We start from the raw sequence: 23796 nt of genomic DNA, 5'->3' as shown, positions 1-23796 counted from the left end.
GTTTTTATATATATTTATGTTCACTAAAGAAAATAGTTATAGAAAAAATGAATACATTGAATATAAAATGCAGGTATTATGGGATTAGTCCTATTGTATGAAAATTAATGCACTAGCTTACTGTCATATTTTAATAGTTACATTGCATTGGCTAACCAGTCAGTACAACTCCAATGTAAAGCCTATATAGGTACAACTCTAATCATATTATTTCTAGCAGTAGTGTGTTGAATGCTCTTATGGCTTCTAGGACAAAAATGCTAAATGACAAACATGTAAAATTCAAACTTTTAGCTGGTGATTGCCTCTGCATGCAACATATTGAGCCAAAATTGATTAATTATGTATGGAAACTGAAGCTAGTATTGTTGATCATAGAAGCAATTAGAATAAAAAACCTAAACTATTTTTTAAAGAAAAGTTACAAGAGAGATTTTGCCAACAACAATGCTGAAAGGACAGATGAATGCTGTCTCCAGAACAATAAGTTACACATTAACATGGATGTAGAAAAAAACTTGCTCAATAAGGATTTTAAGAATTTAGCATGCTCTAAATCATATCCTATTCCAGGGCAATATTATAACTATGGTTACAGAATAGAAAAAGGATGCTTCAACCAAAAAATTCAATTCTGATGAAAGGTGACATATCTCATGCTACTGTTAACAAGGTAATGAACAAGCTAGAAATTTATCAGAATGTAGATTCTGAAATTGACCTTATTGATACTTGTAGAAGCTTGTCACTGTTGAAATTATGAAGTTGGGCAATAGTACATAATCATGACCATGAGACTGCAAATGACAAATGATGAAGGAAGTAGTTCCAAGGACAACACAGGAGTTAGAGGATTATCTTAATAACATGTAATTAATAGAAGTGCTAGTAAGTGCCTTTTTTTAAATGAAGTTCTTGTCTTTTTTTTCGTAAGGTTTAAAAATAGGTATATATATATACAGGCATTAAAAAGATCTGTTATTCCTTGTATATTTATCATACAGATTTAGTAGTGAGCTTTCAGAAAATATTGAGCATTTTGTAGTAGTTCTTTTTTTCTACTGTTATGTTAATATTTCAGGTGAGCACATAAAAAACTGGAGGCCAAGGTACTTCATCCTATTGGAAGATGGATCTCTAATAGGGTTCAAAAGTAAGCCAGAACATGGTTATAGTGATCCACTCAATAATTTTACAGTTAGAGGTAGGCAGCTTTCAGTTTTAAAGAGTTATTTGCATATGTAAGTAATAATTATGTTGTCTAAATGTAAATTGGGATATTTATTTAAACATTAGAACTAAAACATTGAACATGCTACCTAGACTGCACATGGATAAACATGCTGTGTCAGGACTTTATCATAATTTGAGGGAGGAAGGCTTGTATTTTGGTCAATGCTAAAAATTTCTATAGTATGCTTTTGTAAACAAAAATTAAGCTACTTAGTTCATTAATAAGGATTAATTAACATGGATTAAAAGAAAGCAATGAAAACAGTTTCTTATTTGAGACTGGAGCATTTGTAATGCATACAGAAGAATTTTCAACATATTTAAATAATTATAGCTACAGCAGGAGAATGTGATTACTGTATTTCAGTAAAGCTAGACTTGTAACTTCAGTTCTGTTGGACAATAATGAAGTTTTCCTGATAAAATAGTGATGGCAAATGTTGAGGAAACTAAAATAAATGAGAATAGTTTTAAGGTTATTAATAAACTTTTACTAGTGAAAAAATGCCATGTGAAACTACACTTCACTACATGTGATTTTAAATATATATAGATCTAGTGAATTTATTTTACAAAAAAAATAAAATCTGAATCTGACTTAAAATATTCCTTATCAATCAAGTCCTTTTTAAGACGTTTAAATATAGACTAAGTTTAGGTAATCATTATGAATTACCTCTTCTATTTAAATGTGTTTTAGATATACAAAATCATGAAATTCTTGCTCTAGCATGCTTTTGAATTCTGTTGTAGATTTAAAAACATTTTAAAAGTATTGCTTTCCATATTTTTTAAAATTATTGTATAGTTTTATTTTTAAATCAGAAAACTTGTGCAATATTATTCCTTTAAAAAAAGAGTTGTTTGTATAGAGGTAAAAGGTGTCTGCTGTGAATGTTTTAAATAATAATTAAATAACTGTCCTCCATGTTTGATATTATGAATTTTATATTTCAAAGTATTCAGAGTATAAATGGATTTTAGTTAAAGTAAAGCATTACTTTATATGTAGGGTGTCAGCTAATGAAGGCAGATCGCCCCAAGCCCTATACATTTGTAATCCGAGGTCTGCAGTGGACAACAGTCATAGAGAGAACTTTTCATGTAGATTCAGAAAAGGAAAGGTATGATATTTTTAAAGTACAAAATTGCTCATTTCTACTTCTTAATATAAACTTGTGATATGCAAGGAAATATTTCTCTCTGCACATAGATACAAATTGTCATAGTAACATTACGTTTTTACAAGAGGGTAAGTTTCATCTAATTTTCATTGCTTTTGGAATCATAGACTAAACAGATATCAAAGTTAATTTTCTTGCTAGGCAGTGCTTATTTGTAATAACATTATATACGTCTTAAAAATAGTATTAAACTGTATAGAATTAGTATTATTAATTCCAGTCAAATGAAAAATAGTGAAATTTTTTTGTAGTGACACGGGTGTTTTTAGTTATCCAGAATTGTTGAAGTGTGGAATTGTTACACATGTGGAAAAATGACATTACAAAGGTATTTCTACAAATAAAAATAAAGCAGTTTTCTCCACATTTAATTGTCCCATACTTTCTTGTTTATAGCGTTAAATAAAGGCATGTGTAATATTAGTATTAATTGTATTTATATGAATTGCTTGAAGTATAACTTGAACTTTGCAGCACGTCTGGGAACAACCACACAATTGTTATGTAACATCTATGAGAAACGTTTTAGGGCAAGACAAAAAGAAATCAGTCATATAAAGAAAACAAAGCATAAGAACATAACTAAATACAGTAAATATTATGATACAGTACAAAGACATAGGCTCTAATACTGCCTCAGACCATAAGTTATGATACAGAGTTATATGTAGGTATGAAAATTACTGTTTACTTTGGCAATGTCACATATATTACCCTGTAAAATGTCTTCTGAAACTAATGTTATTATTCAGAAATATTGTTATGAGTAGTCAAATATAAAACAAAAGAAAATTTTAGTACCCAGAATCTTGCTTAATTTTAGAACTAGCTAGAAGACTTTTTTAAAAAATCCTTAAGTTGGTATTTATTAATGGCTAGCTATACTCACATAGCATTATATGGAAGTGAATCATGTGCATAGTATGGATTGTTTGCTTTTTTTTAGGGAGGAGTGGATGCAAGCAATCCAGCATGTTGCTGATAGGCTTCAGGAGCAAGATGTAGAAATGTTAGATCCACAAGGAAATGATGACATACTTGAGAAACTCAACATAACACAAACCTCACTTCACAAAGGAAGAAAAATAGTACGTCATGTGTTTTTGAAGAGATATTAAACACATTTGTAATGTTTTTTGATAGACAATTTAAGCTTTCTCTTCCTGATGAGGAATGTTAAAGAATTCAGTTCAGAAACCTCCAGAGCTAATGAATCACACAACTCTTGTTTCACACTATATTACAATTTCATTAAGCTCTTGGCCACCAGGTCTATACTTAGTTCCTGAAACATGAAGCAAGGTCTTAATCAATCTCTTTAACTCTCTTGTTACAGGTCTTCCTATAGTTGGGGGTCAAAGGGCATGTCATCACTTTTGTATACTTACATTCAAAGCTTTATTGGTTTCCTTTTTTATGAATCTATATCAATAGGTTTGGGATCACATTTTATTAGATTATAATTCAAGTTTTAGTATTATACATTACTTTCTTAATTCAAAACCAAATGTTAAAACAAAATTCCTTATATCAATTTTTGTATGTTGAATACAGCTTTGATTCAACTTATATGTTTGCAATGTCCAAGTACAAAATCTATAGTTTTTTACGAATTAGAAACTCATCTTACTAATATTGACAGGATAGAATGTAAAATAAAAACATCCTATCTTTTCTGTTTGCTGAGCTATCACTACATTTAGTGAATCAAACACAGTGGCTTCACCTACCTATTTCTATTTTTGGATGTACTTACTTATATACACCTACTTCTGTCTATGGTGTGTGAATAACCATTCAAAAGCTAAGGAAGTTTCCTGGTGGTTTTCTCAGTTTCTAGAATGTGGGAAGTTCCCAAGGTTATTTCTTTGTCTTGAATCACCAAAAGAAGTGGTAAGTAAAAATGTTATCCAAAAACAATTTTCTTTCACTCAGATACTGCTTAGCTAGTAAGCTTGATAAATTACAGTGGAATTCTGTTATAATTATACAGTAATGTATATACTTGGTTGTATCAAAATGCATGTATAAAACCTAAATACATAATTCGTAGTCATTCTAGAATGAAAAAAGTATAACTTTTGTGGATTTTCTAATTTTTTTATGATGATTACTAGGTAGATCAAACCAACCAAACCCATACAGAGATAAAATAATGAAAATAACAGATAAAATATGGATTTTTTTGCAAAAAATGTTTGATAATATCTGGAGATAATTAGAAGATTAGAAATATTTTAAATTTTGAAATTTAACAATTTTATGATACATAAAAGTATTTTTAATCTTAAAATAAAAGGTACTTTCCATATTAAATAGTGAACATTTGAAATGAAAGAAATATATGAGCAAAAAAATACATATAAAATGTGATATTTTGTTTATTAAAGCCTTGTAATATTTACTAATAATTTACAAAATTTCATGAAGATACAGTTCATATATTAAAAGTAAGAGTTTGAAAGCCATACAAGCATAAGATGGTTACAATGTTGGTTCCTAGGAAAAAGTCCATAGCAAAAGAATTAATACCCATGTTAAATAGAGTTCTTGCACATGTGAAAATTCTCTCCTTGAGGTCTACATCTCCATATTTGGAAGACTAATGAAATAAATCATCTAATATATCTTCTTTTACTGCTTCTCCAGAACTATATATTCTGTAAAAGAGATCTTAGGTTTTTTCAGTATGTTGTTACAGTCCATATATATGTTATCTCTCTGTCAAGATTGTTTGAAATTTGACAGTTATATCGTGAATGCAGATTGTATATCTGTTGTAGTGTGTGCAGTACTGCTTAATTTTTTTCAAAATACATTTTGTTTACAACCATGTTAAATATTATAAACTTCTGTGAGATGGAAAGTTTTTGTTTTTTCTAAAATAACACAGATTACCAAAAGTAGCCAAGTGATACATTTCAGAAGCATTACAAAAAAGTATTCACGAAATGTTTGCTGGAAAATCACATTTCTCTAACTTCATGATTTTTTAACTAAAAAATGAGATACAAAATGTTGTGATGAATATTTTATAAACAATGTAGTACAAGTTAAGGAAAGCCAGTTGTTGGCTTTATAGTAACTGTCATAATGAACTATTCTCATTAAAAAGTCTTGTCAAAACTTTGTGTGATGGTGATATGGTAATGATCAGGAAAGACAGTGTTAGAGCCCTACTTTGTAAGCTGTTTATTTATTGAAAGCTTTTTTTTATTATTTATTGTTAAGCACTAATGGATCATACTGCAAGAATGTGTTGTATATGATAATTATATCAAAAAAAATTAAACATGCTAAAATCCTAAGTATATGTATGCTTAGCACTGTCTTATTTATATCTGATTAGTTGATGTTCTGATATACTTGATATCAAGTACAGACAAAAATATCAAAAATCGTTCACTTTCTTTATTACTGAAATATCACAATGGCTTGCTTGAATTATGCAGCTAAACAAAATTTGTGATATAAATAGTTATTAAGACTTAATACAAGACCCATAGTTTTCTAAATAATGATTGAATAATGCTATTTATTTAACATTCTAAAATTTTTATTACATCTTCAAACAGAAGTCATTAGGGCTGAAAGACTTTAAGAGGGGAAAAAAACTGAAGTAAAGTATTACTTTTATTGTTTAAACATGATAATTCAAACTTAAATTCTTTACACAGAGTTTAGGTTTCTTTAGGACATATTGTAGAGTATTGTGGGAGAAATTTTATTTTCTAGTTTGAAATATTGTCAAGAATGGATTTGGGTAAATCACAGTGCATTTCTCTTGAAAACAACATTTAAACTATTACATTTTAGATACCATTCAAGGCATTTATCTAAAATAATCCAAGGATGCCACACTCTTTAAACATGTCTAGGTTGTTATTTTCTTCTTAGAGACATTTTTCTAGCTAAAATCAGGTTAAAAATAAAAACAAAAGTATTTAGAAAATAATAATTTTCAGTAGTTACGATATGGATTTCTCTATAATCTTGAAGCATCTGAAGAGCTTCTTGTTTATGGGGCTTAGTAACTCAAATCACCACTAGAGTGTGACTCCAACTAGACCACCTATGCATACGGGTATTTATTTTCAACCAATACCCTCTCACCCTCAAACCAGTAAGTTATTTTTACTTGATGAAATAATGGATAACACCTAGTTGCTAGATCTTTACTTTTTCTTTCATTTGTAAATCAAATTGAACATAGAGTAATTAGAGTAATTTAAGTAATTTAGTTTAGCACTTTACAGCTTACAAAAGCTCATTGAAGAATATTATCAATGTTATAAAACATTAGAAATCAAACTTTAATAGATTAATGCATATAACTTTTTTAACCATAATTTACAATTGCATTTACATTAGAAAGCTGGAGAATTTTATAATTTGCTCATTTATTTTGTATTCTCTTATATTTATTACTACAAAATGATCACAATTTTCCAAAAAAACTAAAATTTTAAACTAAAGTTAAGATTTAATGGACCTGTTCCTGCTGCAATAGTGAGAGTTTAATTTATTTGTCGGATGCTTTTGAGCCAGAAATTTGATTAACAGTTTGGACTGCAAAAAATTACAGTGCAGTTCTATTGAAAATTTTGATATATTTTGATAAAAATAGAATTATCCAATGTTATTACAATTTTAAAAGGTTACAAGTTGTCAAATAAGATTTTCTATTCATATTTCTATTGTTAGTTTCTATTATTTTTGAATACGGAAGGATTTTAGAATTATATCTGGTATGTTAGTAACTGCTTTAGTATTTTGTAGTATTTCTACGATTCTGAAGCTAAAGAATATATTTTGCTACATCATAATAATTTTTTTAATGAAGTACTTTTTGAATTTTTAACAAACTTATTTATTAAATAAAACTATGTGTGTAGTTATTTTTCTGTTTTATTTTGTTTCAGACACTTAACAATTTTGAGTTCCTAAAAGTCCTAGGAAAAGGGACGTTTGGTAAAGTTATTCTTTGTCGAGAGAAAGTCTCAAACTTGCTTTATGCCATCAAGATACTAAAAAAAGAAGTTATTATTCAGAAGGTATGACAAATGTGTAACCTAAAAAAGTAATGACAATACCCTGATATTTACTTTTTGTTTCAAACACAAGTAATGTTTTAAAGAGTAATATTAACAGTCACCTTATTAAGATGAGCAGAATATTTACAATGAAGATTAGAGGTGAACTGTGTGCTGATCTGAAAATTTGTGATATTTCTTAACTATACAGAATTTTGTGGCTTTGTTGAACTTAGAAAGAAACCAATATGATATATTGTTTTAAATTAATCTCTAAGTGTAGTAAATTTTAAATACATTATATTGTTTATTTTTATTCAAATGAGAAAAACTGATTTGTTCATTTCAAAGACTTGGTAATGCATCTAATTAGAATAATTCTTTATAAGTATGCCACTGTTTGTTTTTATTTTTTTCAGTGTTTTAATTGTGTTTTATTTTATGTTTTTGTGAATGAACATTTTTCAGGAGTATTCAAAAATTCTTACCCAAATAGAATTAACATTTCTTGAATATGGTTACATGTGTATATATACCATACAAAATAAATGGTTGGTTAAAAGCCTTTATGTATCCCTACCATTTGTTTTTAATATGGTTAAACTGATATTTGTGTGTTGAAAGAGCTTTAAATTTTATGGGTAAATAAAGAATATGATTAGCTCTTCTCAACTTGTACTTCTCTCTATGTGCTCAAATGTTTTGCCTGTCACTAGCCTTGATACTCTCACCTATCCTCACATTTTGACATAAGGCAGCAATTTGATAGCATGCAAATGAACATGCTACCACCCTTCACCAATAGGACCACAAAACAACTTCCAGCACAGCTAATTCCCTGCATGCAGCTTAACCCAAAATCATTTCTCAGTTGAACTCAGTTGGCACTTGTGGTGTTAAGACATGTTTTTTGCTTGCACTTTCCTTTGGGGATTTTTTTATTCTTTGAAGCTCCATGTTAGACTTTTCTACTTCCCCTCATAGTTACTATGAATTCTGAGTTTGTTGGCAGAAGTAGTTAAAACTTGGTTTTTTGGGAGTTGGCTAGTTTCATATGGGCTCCTGATTTGCCTGAGGATTATCCTATCAAGTTTTGTTTAAAGGTGTGTGAACACGAGAATGATGATTTTGACAGCCTGTTTCCCCTCATTCCTATGCCACAAAGTCTTATTTAGCTCCAGTAGAAACAACAAGGCCTTCTGCACAGTTACAGGAATTAATAGACAATGTTATGTTTTGTCTTTGACCCCATTTCCTTTGTCTCTTCCCCTTCTCTGTCTGTTAAGTGAGATAACTTTAAGTCAATGTCCTTTTCTACCTCCCCACTAGATATTGGGGTTCAAGCTAATATGTTTGCACTCCAAATACATTCATGGGTCATTATGCCTGAATGCCCCAAAATATGGAAGCCCATGATATGACTTAACATAAGTTGCAGTTCGTTTTTGAGCTTCCAACAGTTGGATTCTTTCACACCTCTATGGGTTTTGGATCCCAATACTTCAGTAATGTTTTCCCAACCTTTATTTTCTCGTATCTGCCTCATTTTATCCTTCCTCCTTTGTACCCTTTTGTAGATTCACCTTCTGTCCGAGACTCTTCATCCTTCCCTTGAGGAATTTGTGGTGAAGACTTGTGTCCTGCTTTTTTCTATACTTTTACACATTTGTTCTTTATTGCTTTTCCCCTTCAAACACCACTCCTCAGATGTTGGAATCTCTTAGATCAGGATGTTGTTTTGTCCCATTCTCCTTAAGAAACTTGCATATGGCTCTGTTTTTCAGATAACATGTCTTTAAGGGTCTTCATGACTTGATGGAGACTAGAGTTAAATTTGCACATTTGCACACTTGTCTTTCCTCATTGGCTTTCTTCTTGTCTCAATGCCTTCATAATCCATTCCTGTATTTCATCCTCATCCTTCCTTTCCTTTACCAGTTCCTCATATACAGTACTCCAAGGTTAACTAACTATCAGTTCTTTTGTTGAAAACTTCAGCACCATTGGTGGTCCCAATGAGTACATGATGGCTACAGATCTGGTTGGGCCAGGCTTTGAGCTTTGCCACTATTTAGAAAATTTTCACCAAAGACCCTTGTGTTTTCTGGATTCTTTTAAAATTTTCTTCATTTCAGATCCTCCCCCTCCCATCCTTCTCAAGATCCCATTTCCAGCCAGCATATTTCTGAAGCTGCTCTGGATCTTCCTCATAAAGATGCTGTAGAATCATTGAATCCATCCCAGCCATATTTCTATTCCCATTTGTTCATAGTACTAAAAAAACCAGGGACTAGCATCCTTAAACCACTTCCTTGACCTTCCTCAGTTCATTGTGGAATCTACTTATCTCTTTGATGAGATTTCATTCCTGGTCTATGAATGACAAAGGCAAATGTATCAGTGCTGACTTCTCCATCTCATCAGCATTCTAGCATTTTCTTCATCAGGATTGCAGCTTTCTGGGCTCTTCCTGTTTGGGCTGGCTTTGACTCTATACACTTTTTGTTGAATGATCCAGGCCCTTGTCCCTGTTCTCCATTTCAAGGACCTTAGTTTTTACCCTTACATGGACAACTGGCTGCTTCTGACTTCTTCACATGCCACTACTTTCCTTCATACTCCATTTCACCTTCAAGAGGTTGCTCAGGTAGACTAGCTTGTCAAGATGAAGAAGTTCTTCCTCTTTCATAATCAATAACTTGTTCATCTTTGGGTATTTTCAATTCTCATTTCAGCCAAGCCCACTCTTCTTCTCTCTGCCTGCAATCTATGGTGTTTGTGGTTCAGAATGTTTCCTCCTCTCATTCTCAAATGCACAAGAAGTTCTGTCTCTTTTTTGATATTTAGGTTTCTTTGGAGATTCTCATTCAGTGATCTCTCTAGTGGGTTTTACAAGATCTATGGAATTTTTTTCAAAATTCTTTGGATGCCCCCTATCCACCTCTAGTCTCCTCTTCATGTGGACTTCAACCCTGTGGTTGAACAGAGACAACACCATAGTAGCGTTTCTCTTCCTCCTCATCCAGAGATGCACCTTTTCAGGTTAGGTGCTTATCTGAACAGACATGAGATTTTAGGTCATTAGTCTATCATTGAGTAATCTGTGCATATCAGTCTTTTGGAGCTACTTGCTTTTCATCAGGCTCTGGTTCACTTCCTTTGATTTCTCTAGAACTGTTCAGTTATGATCTGTTCCAACAGTTCAATGGTTATTTTATCCATCACTTGGCAAGAGCATACTTAGTTGAGGTCACTTTGTTTCCACATGTTGGACCTCCTGTTTTGAACCAACACCCATAACATTTGGTTGTCAACATGTCACATACTAGATACCCTGAATTTAATAACAGATTTTTTATCATGCCCCATTGAGATTCTCCCCTTGGTGTTTTCCCTTAATTCATGGATGTTTGGCTGATTGTGTTCCTAGTGGAGTACTATAGAACTAGATGCATTCACCACCCATCTGAATTCCAAATTTCCCAGGATTTAGTCCCAAATATCACATTCTTTAGCTGCAGCTGTTGGTGTCTTCAATTATGATTGAGGTGCTCTTATCTCTATGCCTATCCATCTTCTTTGTGTCCTCTCAGTCATACAAGCCACTCTTTACTTCATCCTCTCATTGACACCAGCTGTGGTTTCTACTTCTGTACCTGCTCCTATCAAAACCTCCTTTTTCTCCACCACTTTCAACCACTGTCCTCAGTGAATCTCAATATGGTGTGCTGCATCCTTCCCCTGAAATGTTCTGTCTTCATGTTTGACTATTGTCTGGTCCCTGGCCAGCCCTGTCAGACCTCACACACAGTTTTTATTTCCCAATCCATTTGCCCTTCTTCCATGTCAACTAGTTTACCAACATAAGTATTATGTTTACTGCCATTGATCATTGTTTTTCTGCATTTTACTCTACTACCTACACCTGACCTACCACTTTATTATGTGGTCTTATAAATCACTTTACATTTTGCAAGATTTCACAGTGTCTTCACTTCTGCTTTTTCATTCCACCTTTACCTTCCTCTGCATACTACTGCTCTTTATGATTGAAATCTCAAAATTATCATCAATTCTGTCACACTTTCTCCTTTCAAGCCTTGTATTTATATCTACTCTGATTAAAGATCTCTGTTTCCTACTTCTATTAGCATATGCACCTCAACATTCAAATTTATTCAATATTAGTGGCTTTCACACATTATATCACAGGATCTATGTCATCCTCTGTCACCTTTGGTAAACCTGTGTTCCTGGTCAGTCATTACAGGTTCCAGCTTCAAGTGGGTGTATTTTGATTTGCCACAGGCTACCATATACAGTTCTGCCAGTTTGATCATCTCCTCTACATCCTTTGGTTCTCTTCCCTTTAAGAACAGTGAAAAATCAGTTGATCTGTTCTTGTACTAATAGGTCTGCCAGTCTCTCAAAACTATCATCACACTTGGTTGGCTATGTCAGTCCATATTGTGGAGTGTTACCATAGACATGCCACATACTGAAACAAAATTTGTCCAATTTCAGGTTTGACTTCTCAGAACTTCTTCAGTAAGTTCATATTGTTTCAGCAAAGCCACTTTTAATTTGTCATAATATATGGCATCGTTTGACATTATATCTGAATATGCTTGCATGTCTTTTCCTAAGAAAAGTTGGCTGAGACAAACGTTGTCCCAATTCTAACTTTGGATGAATCTTTCATATTTTTCCAGGAAAGCTTTCATGCCATCTTTCTGTTCTTCAAATTTAGGTAGCTTGGATCAGTTGGCCTAGACTCATGTCATTCTTCCTTTCATTGGATGAGCTTTGCAATCTCAGTTTGTGCTCTTCTCTCTATTTCTAGTTTCTTTTCTCTTTTCCTTTTTTTTTTTTCAATTTATGTTCTCTCTATTTCCAGCCTCTTCTTTCTATCACAATCTACTTTCTCCTTTTCTTCTTTCAGTCTTTCTCTTTTGTTTTCTTCTTTTTGTCTTTCTTGCTCTCTTCTGTGCCTGCACTGTTCTCTCTCTGTAGTTTTGTTTGTTGTTTAACAAACTCTCTTGTTCACTGTCTTTTAACTCAAGATGCTCTCCTCTTCCTACCCACTTATCAAAGTTTGGCATGGCTCTATGGTGTGGTTGTAATCTACACACTATTTGCACTACTACAGTTGTGCATATATCAGTCTGCTCATTTCTGCTGTTATTCACATTTTCTTCTACCATGATTTACCACTGTCTAAACTTGGCTGGTTTATAAAATGTCAGAAAACTTACTTTTTGAATAGTAGTCACGTGTGTGTGTGTATGTCTGTAGGCTTAAGGATTCTTCTTTCTACAGCAGGTATCTGTGACTTGTTAATGATAAAATCAAACAGTTAACAAATAGCATGCATTTTGCTTGTTTTAAAATTATATATATATATTTAAATCAAGTTAAACATATGTATAAAAACTCTTTACACTATGGAGATAACAGTTGTATTTCAAACACTTCCTTCCGTGGTTTCCATGTGTTCATTCATTGGATTCTTTCCTTTTTCCATGATATTTCTCCTATTACTCTTATGGGTTGGATTTGCCCTGCTACTCCTTTCCCGTCTTGTGGTAATTGTAATCTATTCCAAGTCTCCTCCCATTAAATCCATCACCTTACCATATCTCTTGCTGCTTGATTCTGTCATCCATTGGAAGATATAGTTTGTGCTGGTATACGGACCACTTTCCAAACATTTATTTCACTTTATTTTCATCATCTAGTTGTTTTCTGCTCTACAGATTACTGTCTACTTTCTGTCATTACCTTGTGCTCCAGAGTTTTTCTGTGTGTAGATAGGTGCTTTTTTGTACGTTTTCTTGTTTAAATTAGTCTTTCTCATGTATACAGATCTCTCTCTGTGGTGAGTGTAGCATGACCAGATACACTTGTTCTTGAACCTGTACCATGTAATCACTCAGGTTAATAATGCCTACCATAGGTTTTTTCATGTTGTGGTGTACATCAAAAATACACTTGCCCCACACTGTACACTTATGAACTAACATAAGTAAAATAGAAGGGTGGGTTTCTGCTTCTTTGTTTGGCTATACCTGGAACTCTTTGCTTTTCAGAACAAGATTTTTTTGGTCACTCAATATTGTGTTCTTCCAGATTCTCCAAAACATTTTTTCCCTCACCTTCTTCCAAGGGATGAGTCCTTACCATTTACAAGCTCCTAGCTATTGGGAGGTGGTAGACCAGGAAGGTTTCCTCCTAAGTATGATTAATTCCACTTGGTTGAGAGCAGAGAAATAATGTTCTACCAGTATATGTACCTTCTACCATGAACTTGATTTACTAATATGGACTGGACAATTTCTGTCAAAATGTAATTGATCCATCTGCTGTCACTTGGATGTTGATTCCTGAGTGGTACTGGTGTTGGTTGGAGATGGATGAGCCACTTAAGTCTTAGTTTGGACTGGATGAGTAATCCCAGTGCCACTTGGTTCTGGACTGGAGGTGAACTACCACATTGCTATCTGCCTTCTTACCACTGCTGGATGTTTGCTCATGGGGAGTACTGGTTTTATTTGTGTTTGAAATGCACACATATTGATGTATAAAATAGATCATCTTTCCTTCCAGTTCCAGTGTTTAAGGTGAATGGTAAAGAGGACTCTCTTACCACCATGAACTGGATATTCTGTTGATGGTTCTGTTAGTATTGACTGAGATTGAACTTCACCTTACCTTAGCTGCTCTGTACCACGAATTCCTTCATTTAAAGTTTCCTCTCTTATTGCAGCACATCATCTGCATGGTTGAAGAGTCTGCCTGGCTTAAAAGTGATGCAGTCTCCCAGGAGTGGTTTTTACATACTCTTGTTTCACACACCTCATTAGCTTCCTATGGGTGCATTTTCAAAGGGGCTTATCTAGGTAATGTTATACCAGTCCCTCCACTAGGTAAATGTGAGATTCTAGCTATTCTGTGAGAAAAGGTATGATATTTTATCAGAAGTTAACATTTTCCTTCACTGAAAATATATTTCCAAATGGTTCTTACCTCTTCTCATACATCCAACATCCTTCCACTTCCAGTGTCTTTTCCTTTTATGTTGTTCAGTCACAAAGTGATTTTTGGTTAAGCTGCATAGAAGGAATAGGCTGTGCTGGAAGTTGTTTCACTCCTACTGTTGGAGGGTTGTCACAAGCTCATTTGCATGCTATCATACATCTGTGTCATTTGAAAACACATGAGGGAAGGTAGGAGTATCGAGTATAGTGACAAGAAAACCTTTGCACGTATAGAGGGCAGTACAAATTGAGAAAAGCTATTCTGTGATATAGGTAGGTATCTATTGGAATAACATGGATATTGTAGGAAATTTTGACTTCTGTTCACCAGATAATGGGTCCTTTTTTTCAGCAATGTTCTAATGCAGGAATATGTTTTATGGCTCCATAGTGTACATATACCAAATAAAATTGGATCAAGATTAAAAATAGTGAATAATTATTACAAAATTTCAACTTTTTTACTGTAAAAACAAGGGAAATTATGTTTTATTTATAGTCAAATATATAATGAATGTAATAAGAATTACAACAGTATTGCAACTTTTCTTCACCATATTTCAAAGGATAAATGAAATATAATAACTGAAAGATATAAAGTTGTATATCTTTTTACAAGGAAGGAATGTTGTGCACATGTAAATTTGGTAATTAATTTTGATTATTTTGTTTTTGATGTACCCATATTTTTTATAAGTTAGCAAAAATGTGTGCTATGTATTAATGGATATTTTTCTAATATGTGTGCAATATTTGCAATTTAAAATGTGCATATGTATTTCAGTACATTATATATATATATGTGTGTGTCACCCATTTCTTGCAGGATGAAGTTGCCCACACACTAACAGAAAATAGAGTATTAAGGAATACAAATCACCCTTTTCTCATAGTAAGTAAACTGTCTTGTAGTAAAGATATTTCAATTTTCAAAGTTATCCTTACTGTTTTACTTCAAACAAAATAGCCATGTTTGAAAGTGTACACCCAAATCTACATATTTTATTGTTTATACTTAAACCTGTTAAAATTTAGTGTTGGAATAGTATCATCCATTAGTTCATTAGAGTATGAGAAATGTTTTAATGGTATTTTTAGCTATAAACAAATTTTAAGTGTGTAATATTTTAAAGGGTAGGCATACCATAGGAAGTGGCAAGTTATTTTTATGTATATCAGATTTATTCAAGTGAAATAATTCTCCCAATAAAAGGTTCAATTCTATATTTAACATTGACATCCTATATGAATTTATTTTATATGTTTGTACATTAAGTTGTCCACAAGCTCCTTCATCAGTTTGGTGATGGCAGGACCAAATTTGGCAGGCAGACCTGGAATAATTTAGTGGATAATTTTTATAATTTAGATCCATAGTTTTATTATTTTGGATATTCAGATGATCTAAAACTTGACCTGGAAGTTGACTTACATATGATGAAGATGAAGGAGTAGGCTTGCAGGGTCACTGAACTTAAACGTAGCATAGAAGTTTGTGTTACGCTTACCTCAAATTCATGTAGACATCATTTTTGAAACTGTATTCAGAATCCCATTTGCAAGCTGTCAGGACCAAACTTGGCTGACCAACTAAGCCATTTTAGTCATTGAAACTAAACTGTTTTTGAGGTAAAGTTTATGTTGATGAAAATAATTAAATGTAAAGCCAAGAAATTAAACAGTCATAGCTTTTCTGCATATAATACTTAGTATACATGAGTGAACAAAATTAGGTTAGGATTATTAAAAGTTTTTTAAGAAATTTTGTGCTCTTTGGATCAAAATAATCTTTGTATATCAAAGTATGAAGCTAGTAACATGAACAAATTGTCTTTTAGTTACAAATTGATATCTTTCAGCTGTACTTGCTGCATGGTTTTCTCTCAGAGTAAATAATATCATTAAAGAAAGAATGTAACAGTTCCTAACTATAAACCAGTATATGTGTAATTAGTAATTACAAGCTACAACTAAATATACTTCTGCAAGATCCCTGACAGTGTTTTGTTTCAAGAGTAAATAAAACTGAAAATAAGAGTAACAAATACTATTATTTTTTGTCATGATTCAGAGCATATACATTTTCCACCAACAGACAACACATTACTAGTGAAATGAGGGGTTAAAACAGGTGCATTATATACTGTTAATTTATTTTTTCAGGATAATTATTTACTGGATTTAAAATCTTATGAGTTGTACTTGCTTACCAAACATGTGTGAGTACTAAATGTTTAAGACGCTGTGATGAGGTATTTATTAGGCTGCTAATGAAGGCTTTCACACAGACTGAAGTATCACCCATTTCAAAACCCTCGACAAATACAGTCCATAGAACCTTTGAAGTAAGAGAAGTTGTGAGCTGAAACTCTTTTATGGCAATGACATTTGCTAAAAAAACTCAGTTTTGTTTTTCCGTTGAATGGTTCACATTTTTTTTAAAATTACAGTTATGGTGATAACTGTTTGATCAATTTCTTTTGCAGTCTCTCAAGTATTCATTCCAGACAGCTGATCGGTTGTGCCTAGTGATGGAGTACGTAAATGGGGGTGAGCTCTTTTTTCATCTGTCAAGAGAAAGAATTTTTACTGAGGAAAGAACTCGTTTCTACGGTGCTGAAGTTCTGCTTGCTTTGCACTACCTCCACACTCAAGGAATTATATACAGAGATCTGAAGGTATCTGTTTGTTGCTCTTAGTTGTTATTGGTTTGCACGTAATTATGTTTCTAATTAGTCCATTTTTAAAATTACTGAACTACTACCATTTCATTCTACATATAATTCAGAGATATTAGTGATGTTCCCTGAATCATCGTTGGTGTAAACTATTTAATTTCTTCAGCAACAAATTCTGTTTTCTTTGTAGTTAAACACAAACCTGTACAATGAATTATCTGTGGTATATTCTCCACAAGTATCAAAATCCAGTTCTTAGCACTGTAAGTCAGCAGACGTACTGTTGAGCCACTTGGGGGCAGTGAATTGTGCTATAGAGCATCACTAAATGCAACATTGATAATACTATATCATAGTGTTGTAATTCATTAGATAACTTGTTTACAATGAAGAATACATGTATTACTTCTTAATATGACAAATCATTAAAATATAAATTGTGATTTATTTGTAAAATATTGCCATGATCATATTTGTTTTCTGTAGAATTATAATATTAAAATTTATCAGAAAAGGCTGAATAAAGTGACAGAAAAGTATTGTTAGAATTTTTTTTACTGAATAAAACATAGCAGTTGTTTAAGTTTCATATAAAACATAGCAGTTGTTTAAGTTTCATATAAAACATAGCAGTTGTTTAAGTTTTGTATAAAACATAGCAGTTGTTTAAGTTTCGTATAAAACATAGCAGTTGTTTAAGTTTCATATAAAACATAGCAGTTGTTTAAGTTTCGTATAAAACATAGCAGTTTAAGTTTCATATAAAACATAGCAGTTGTTTAAGTTTCATATAAAACATAGCAGTTGTTTAAGTTTCATATAAAACATAGCAGTTGTTTAAGTTTCGTATAAAACATAGCAGTTGTTTAAGTTTCGTATAAAACATAGCAGTTGTTTAAGTTTCGTATAAAACATAGCAGTTGTTTAAGTTTCGTATAAAACATAGCAGTTGTTTAAGTTTCGTATAAAACATAGCAGTTGTTTAAGTTTCATATAAAACATAGAAGTTGTTTAAGTTTCATACAATCATTTTGGCCAATCATGTAATAAAGTAAAAATTAGTTCTCAAATAAATAACTATTATATATTTTAAGACATTCATGCTTATTTCTTCTTTCATTTACAAGTTAAATCAAAATAACTTATTTATCTCCTAGAAAATAAGAAACTTACTTGAGAAATAACATAATTTTATCTTTATGAGTGTGTGTGTGTGTGTATATGTATGCAAATCTTTTTTTCTTTCTTTTTCGTGAGACTTATAACTCCTAAAACTTTTAACATATTAATGGAGTTACAATGGGTGCAGAGTCACAGTGTTTCTGTGATTACCCATTTATATTGTCATCACATAACAGTTCCTAGATGTATGAAAAAGGTGTGTATAAGGTATTTCATTAAAATAAAACTTATTGTAGATATTAGCTACTTTTCTGTTTACCTTTAAGATCTAGTGGTAATATTTCAGATATAATTTGAACACCAACAAATTTTAGTATTTTAGTAGGTACCATCTGGTAAAGATTTTTCTAATATGTATACTTTTCAAAGTAAAAAATGTTTGATCTAACTTAAGGTTTTATGTTAATAAGCTGTACTGTATACATCATACTTTCTCATGGGCTGTGTGTGAGTTAATTTTGAAATTTTAGGCTAGAGGAAAAGCAGCTGCACAACAATACCTATAAAAACTTTTGGACAATTTTTGTTTGACTGAATAATGAGAGAATTGTCTGTCACCCGTATGTCGTACTTATGTCCTAGAATGAAGAGCATTATTATTTTTTGTATATTTTTTTGGTAATGAGATGCAAATGATATACCTGTAGATTCATAGTCCAACATACTAACCACCAGCCCACACTTTTTACCAAGAAAGAGCCAAATTTAAAGTTTGTGTATATGTACCAGGTCTCATGGTTTGGTTATGATCTTTTAGATTCCACTCAGCAGACTGTCAAGAGTGGTAAGAACAAGAATGTATCAAAGTGCTACTTTTCCCACTTCAATACTATAATTATTGTTGCATATAAAAGTGTTTTATTGTTGTTGTTTGTTTTTTTTAGCTAGAAAACTTACTCTTAGATAAAGAAGGACATATCAAGATAGCAGATTTTGGACTTTGTAAAGAGGATATAATTTATGGAGCAACAACTAAAACTTTTTGTGGAACACCTGAATATTTAGCACCTGAGGTATACAGCTTAATGTTACGACTTTTTAAGATTTTAAAGTTCTGTAGAAGAAGTCGTATCTAAATTGTTCACATGGTAATATTTGTACCAAAAGTGCATTTTACTTGTTGCCAAATAAAGAGACTTATAAATATGTTTTAATATCTGAACTAATAGTCACAATATGGTTTTAAATATTTGATTTGTGTGATTTTTCTGCAGTTTAGATTCAGTCATTTTCATGAGGTATATGAATTTATTTGTTCCGAAACAAATAAATAACCAGATTGGTTGCTATTTAATAAAGAATAATTAATCATGATGGTATGTCATATATTATCTAAACATCCCAAGTATTCTAGGTTATAGCAACCAGATTGGTTGCTATTTAATAAAGAATAATTAATCATGATGGTATGTCATATATTATCTAAACATCCCAAGTATTCTAGGTTATTAGTGGTACATAAAGGATTGATTATACATCTGAAAACAATCAAATATACAGATGTTACACATATATAATGTAAAATATTTTTCCAATGATAATTTTTTGATTTATGAAACAATGCAATTAACATTGAAGCATGTGAAAGAAGATCAATCTTTGTGAAATTTTAAAGTGTATGAAATTAATTCATTTTTTTTATTTCAAGGATCCTTAATGAGACATTCAGGTGTAAAAATAACATCAAAAAGGCTTTTCTTTGAATTATTTGCAGTCATGTAAAACATTGTAATATCAGTTACAACTCTTCCAAAAACAAAACATAAATCCTGGGAGTGGCAGATTTAAGGTTATATGTGGGCCCTACATGCCATGCAATTTTAAATAGAATAAAATTATCAATGGGCCCTGGGGCTGAGCTCCCTCTAGTCCCTACCTAAATATGCCAATGAATGCTTGGTCACTAAGATTGATAAAATAGTAAAAACAAAAATAAGTTTTCATAAGATCTTCTTTTAACCCATCATGTGTAAAATACTTTTGAGATTTATACTGTTTTGAACAGAGAAGATATGTGTATTAAATTACAGTTCTCATACCTTATATTACTAAAAATATTATATGTATGAAGCATTTTGAAATCCAATGTGAAAACTTTTTTTATCATGTTCCTAAACATATATTTGAAAGTTGATTGTAAAAAGATGTCTTGGAAATATTTTCTTGAATTGAGTTAATTGTAATCCAATTCTGTGACAAACTAAACTTAAAACAATTTCCAAATTGCACCTGTCATATAAGTTCAATATGTTAGTAAAATAAATTTTTTGTGTTTTAGGTATTAGAAGACACAGATTATGGCAGGGCAGTTGACTGGTGGGGGTTAGGAGTTGTCATGTATGAAATGATGTGTGGTCGTTTACCATTTTACAATCGTGACCACGATATTCTGTTTGAACTAATTTTAGTTGAAGAAGTTAAGTTCCCAAAATCTCTCTCCCCTGAAGCAAAAAGTATTTTAAGTGGTCTTCTTATTAAGGACCCCAAAAAAAGGTAATCTTTTACTTTTCTGAACTTACCTATTAATTTATTAATATGGTGAAATGAATATAAGAAAGAAGATAACAAAAAGCAATTATATAGATTAGAATTTTTTATACCCAAAGAATATTCTGTTTTAGTGGAAATCCTGCATTGTTTTCAGAATGAAAAAATATCATATTTATTTTCTTAACAATGTTGAAAATTTATTTTTCTTCCCTCTATAATTCTACAATCCTTTATAAGTAATCAACATTTGTTCTTGCAGTATATCACCAAGATAACCTGTTTTATTTAGTATGGCATGGTACTTAAGTTCCTGCCTTCATTCCCTATTCCTTAACTAAGTTGTCTCATTCTTAAGTTGTAACATATATCATAAATACTTTTATCTTTTGTAATATCTATATATATTTTTGGTAACAGAAAAATAGGGCTTGAGAAATAGCATATATAGTGTTCCATGGCATTATACAATTATGCTGGCTACCAAACATTACAGGCAGCATTCTTGAGTTTTTACTTTATCTGTCATTGCTATAAAATAAAGCAAAAACTGAGATTTATTGGAATTAAATGGGGAACATTGATTGAATTTGTTTATGTTTTAGTAATTATTTTTAAAATATATTTATTAACTATATTATTTTAAGAAAACTCAATTTTGATGGAATAGCAATCATAAATAACAAATTTATTCTTCTAAGATGGATGCAATGAAAAGGTTAGGTAGACATAAAACTCAGTACATTACATCAAACCTTTGCGGATCAGTTAGCCAGCCAATATGCATGAGTCACAAAGAAAGAGGGTTGGGGGTTGTAGTTTGTAATACTTGCCTAGGGAGCCAAATGACTGGCTAAATATGTTACTCCCTTTATAAATTAGTCATTTTGTAATTCTTTGTCTGTCGATTTCAAATCATTAATTAGGATTTTACTCACTTTTACAATGTCTGTGATCTTTTTGTTATGAAAGTATTAAAAATAAACATTTTTATATTTTTTTAAGATTTACTTCCAACTTAGAATTGTTTTGAATTAGTGCTCATGTTTGTTTTAAATGTGAAATTAGTGAAGCTTTAAATTTTTGCAATAGTGTAACTCAAAAAATTAACTTATTTGATTAAACTTGTGTTTTTGAACAACAAGTGGAATTAAAGTTCAGGTGGTAAGCTTTTGAATAGCTTTTCCTGAGGCTACTTAGCTTTCATGTGGAAACTACATCAGTCATATGTACATTATGTACAGAGAATAGAGGATGTGAAAAACTGTTTTTCCATATCACAATTATTTTTTTCCTTTTAACTTGGGCAAAAGCTTTCAAAGAAATGGATGCAAGATTAAGGAAAGAATTGTTTATTTGAGATGTGATAAAAATTTCTTGAGTTATTCTCTTGCATTTCTGAATTTTGTCTGGATATACTGACCATTATAAAGGATAAACATCACGTGTCAGAAATGGAAGGTTCTGATAATATTCTTAAATTGTTTAATCTTTTCATAAGACGTACGTTTGTCTGTAAAATATGAGATGGGTTAAGCCTATACATTTGAAAATTAGTGCTAGAATATATCTAAAAGTCAATGAGTATTATTATTGGCTTAAAAATTATTTTTTTTCTCGATAAACAAAGAAAATTAGAAGTGAAAAAGAAAGGTTTATGTTGAAGGTTTACACAGTCTTAATTAGCAAAAAATCTTAATTTTGAGGAAATGAAGTACGAACTTTGGAAATATGTGCATAGAAAATAAGAAAATTAAGCTGCTAATAAAAATTAAATAACATATTTAGAAAGAAATTAAGAAAAGATGTTAATGCAGAATTATTGTAGAATTGTTATTCACCACTTTAAATACTGTGAAATAAAAAATAAATTAATAAACTCTTTATTATTAATCAACTTGTATATAAATTTATAATGTACACATTCTCCAATTTCTATGGTTGCTTTGTGAATATCATTTAATACATCTCATTATTTTAAAAATAAACTTTAAAAAGTTCCATTATATGATAAGTGTAAACTGTGTTATCATTTGCACTGTTTGATCTGCAGTGTTAATTCTCAGTAAAGAAAGAAGAAGAAAAATTGAAAAAAGTTCTTTAACCTTAGTAGTAGTATAAATATAGGGAAATTTGGCTTGTTTTAAACATTTCTGAAAAGTTCCTGTATCATAGTGAGTACTTTGCAGGCTTGGTGGTGGGCAGGACGATGCTGGAGAGATTATGGTCCATCCATTTTTCCGTGCAATTAACTGGCAGGATTTGCTGGAAAAAAAAGTCAGTGGATGATCTACTTTTGTTTCTTATTATCATTAGAACCTCTGTATCAAAAATATCAGTATATGAATATTCATTATGGTTAATATCAATTATATTTAATTTGCTTGCATTTTATTTAAATATATTTAGGAATTATTTTAGCTTGTAATTAATTTTGCTTCTATTTATGTAAAATATTTGGAAAAGTTTGGTTTTGTCAATATAAAAGTAGTTCATTGTGTAATATTTGTTTTCACAGTCTTTTGGAATGGATTGCTATATGAAGATATCATATGCTTAGAATTTTTATCAGTGTAAACAAACACATATTTGTAAAGTTACAAGTATGCATATTAACATGTTTCATCAGGCCACATCTTAAGGACAAAAAAATGCCTTGCATAATAAAAAACTGAATTAAATAACTACCATTTATATATAAAAGTGGATAACAGATAACAGGATAATTAAACAAAACATACAAATCTTGTTATACATTAATTTTAAAAATCTCTTACTAAAGAAAGATTTGATACTGTCGTATTTGTTATATATTGACATTTTAGGGAATATTTTGATTCCAGATTAATTAAATAATGCTTTAATGATAAAATCTTTTTTGGAGTGTTATAGATGTGTTATAATAAACATTTATGTGTTTAGATTATATATATGGTTGTAAATATAACAGTATTCTCACCAT

General features: G+C 31.1%; 1 protein-coding gene across 6 annotated transcripts in view; it reads left to right on the top strand.

Moving 5' to 3' along the window:
* LOC143252016 (RAC serine/threonine-protein kinase-like) overlaps nucleotides 1-23796 on the top strand; it is a 67660-nt gene that overhangs the window by 35835 nt on the left and 8029 nt on the right. For 5 of the 6 annotated variants that reach the window (XR_013028798.1, XM_076503556.1, XM_076503540.1 and 2 more), the window contains 9 exons: nucleotides 1082-1204; nucleotides 2246-2357; nucleotides 3364-3505; nucleotides 7340-7471; nucleotides 15314-15379; nucleotides 16974-17165; nucleotides 19232-19360; nucleotides 20626-20840; nucleotides 23024-23111. Coding sequence is in view for 5 of the 6 variants with exons in the window: in XM_076503556.1 (XP_076359671.1) it covers nucleotides 1082-1204; nucleotides 2246-2357; nucleotides 3364-3505; nucleotides 7340-7471; nucleotides 15314-15379; nucleotides 16974-17165; nucleotides 19232-19360; nucleotides 20626-20840; nucleotides 23024-23111 (1199 nt within the window). In the remaining variant the exon portion in view is untranslated. The remainder of the gene's footprint in view (nucleotides 1-1081; nucleotides 1205-2245; nucleotides 2358-3363; nucleotides 3506-7339; nucleotides 7472-15313; nucleotides 15380-16973; nucleotides 17166-19231; nucleotides 19361-20625; nucleotides 20841-23023; nucleotides 23112-23796) is intronic. The other variant, XM_076503575.1, reaches the window with a different exon arrangement.

This window comes from Tachypleus tridentatus, chromosome 1 (assembly GCF_004210375.1).
Source record: "Tachypleus tridentatus isolate NWPU-2018 chromosome 1, ASM421037v1, whole genome shotgun sequence".
In the NCBI taxonomy this organism is placed as follows: domain Eukaryota; kingdom Metazoa; phylum Arthropoda; class Merostomata; order Xiphosura; family Limulidae; genus Tachypleus; species Tachypleus tridentatus.
This window is presented reverse-complemented; position numbering and strand designations above follow the sequence as displayed.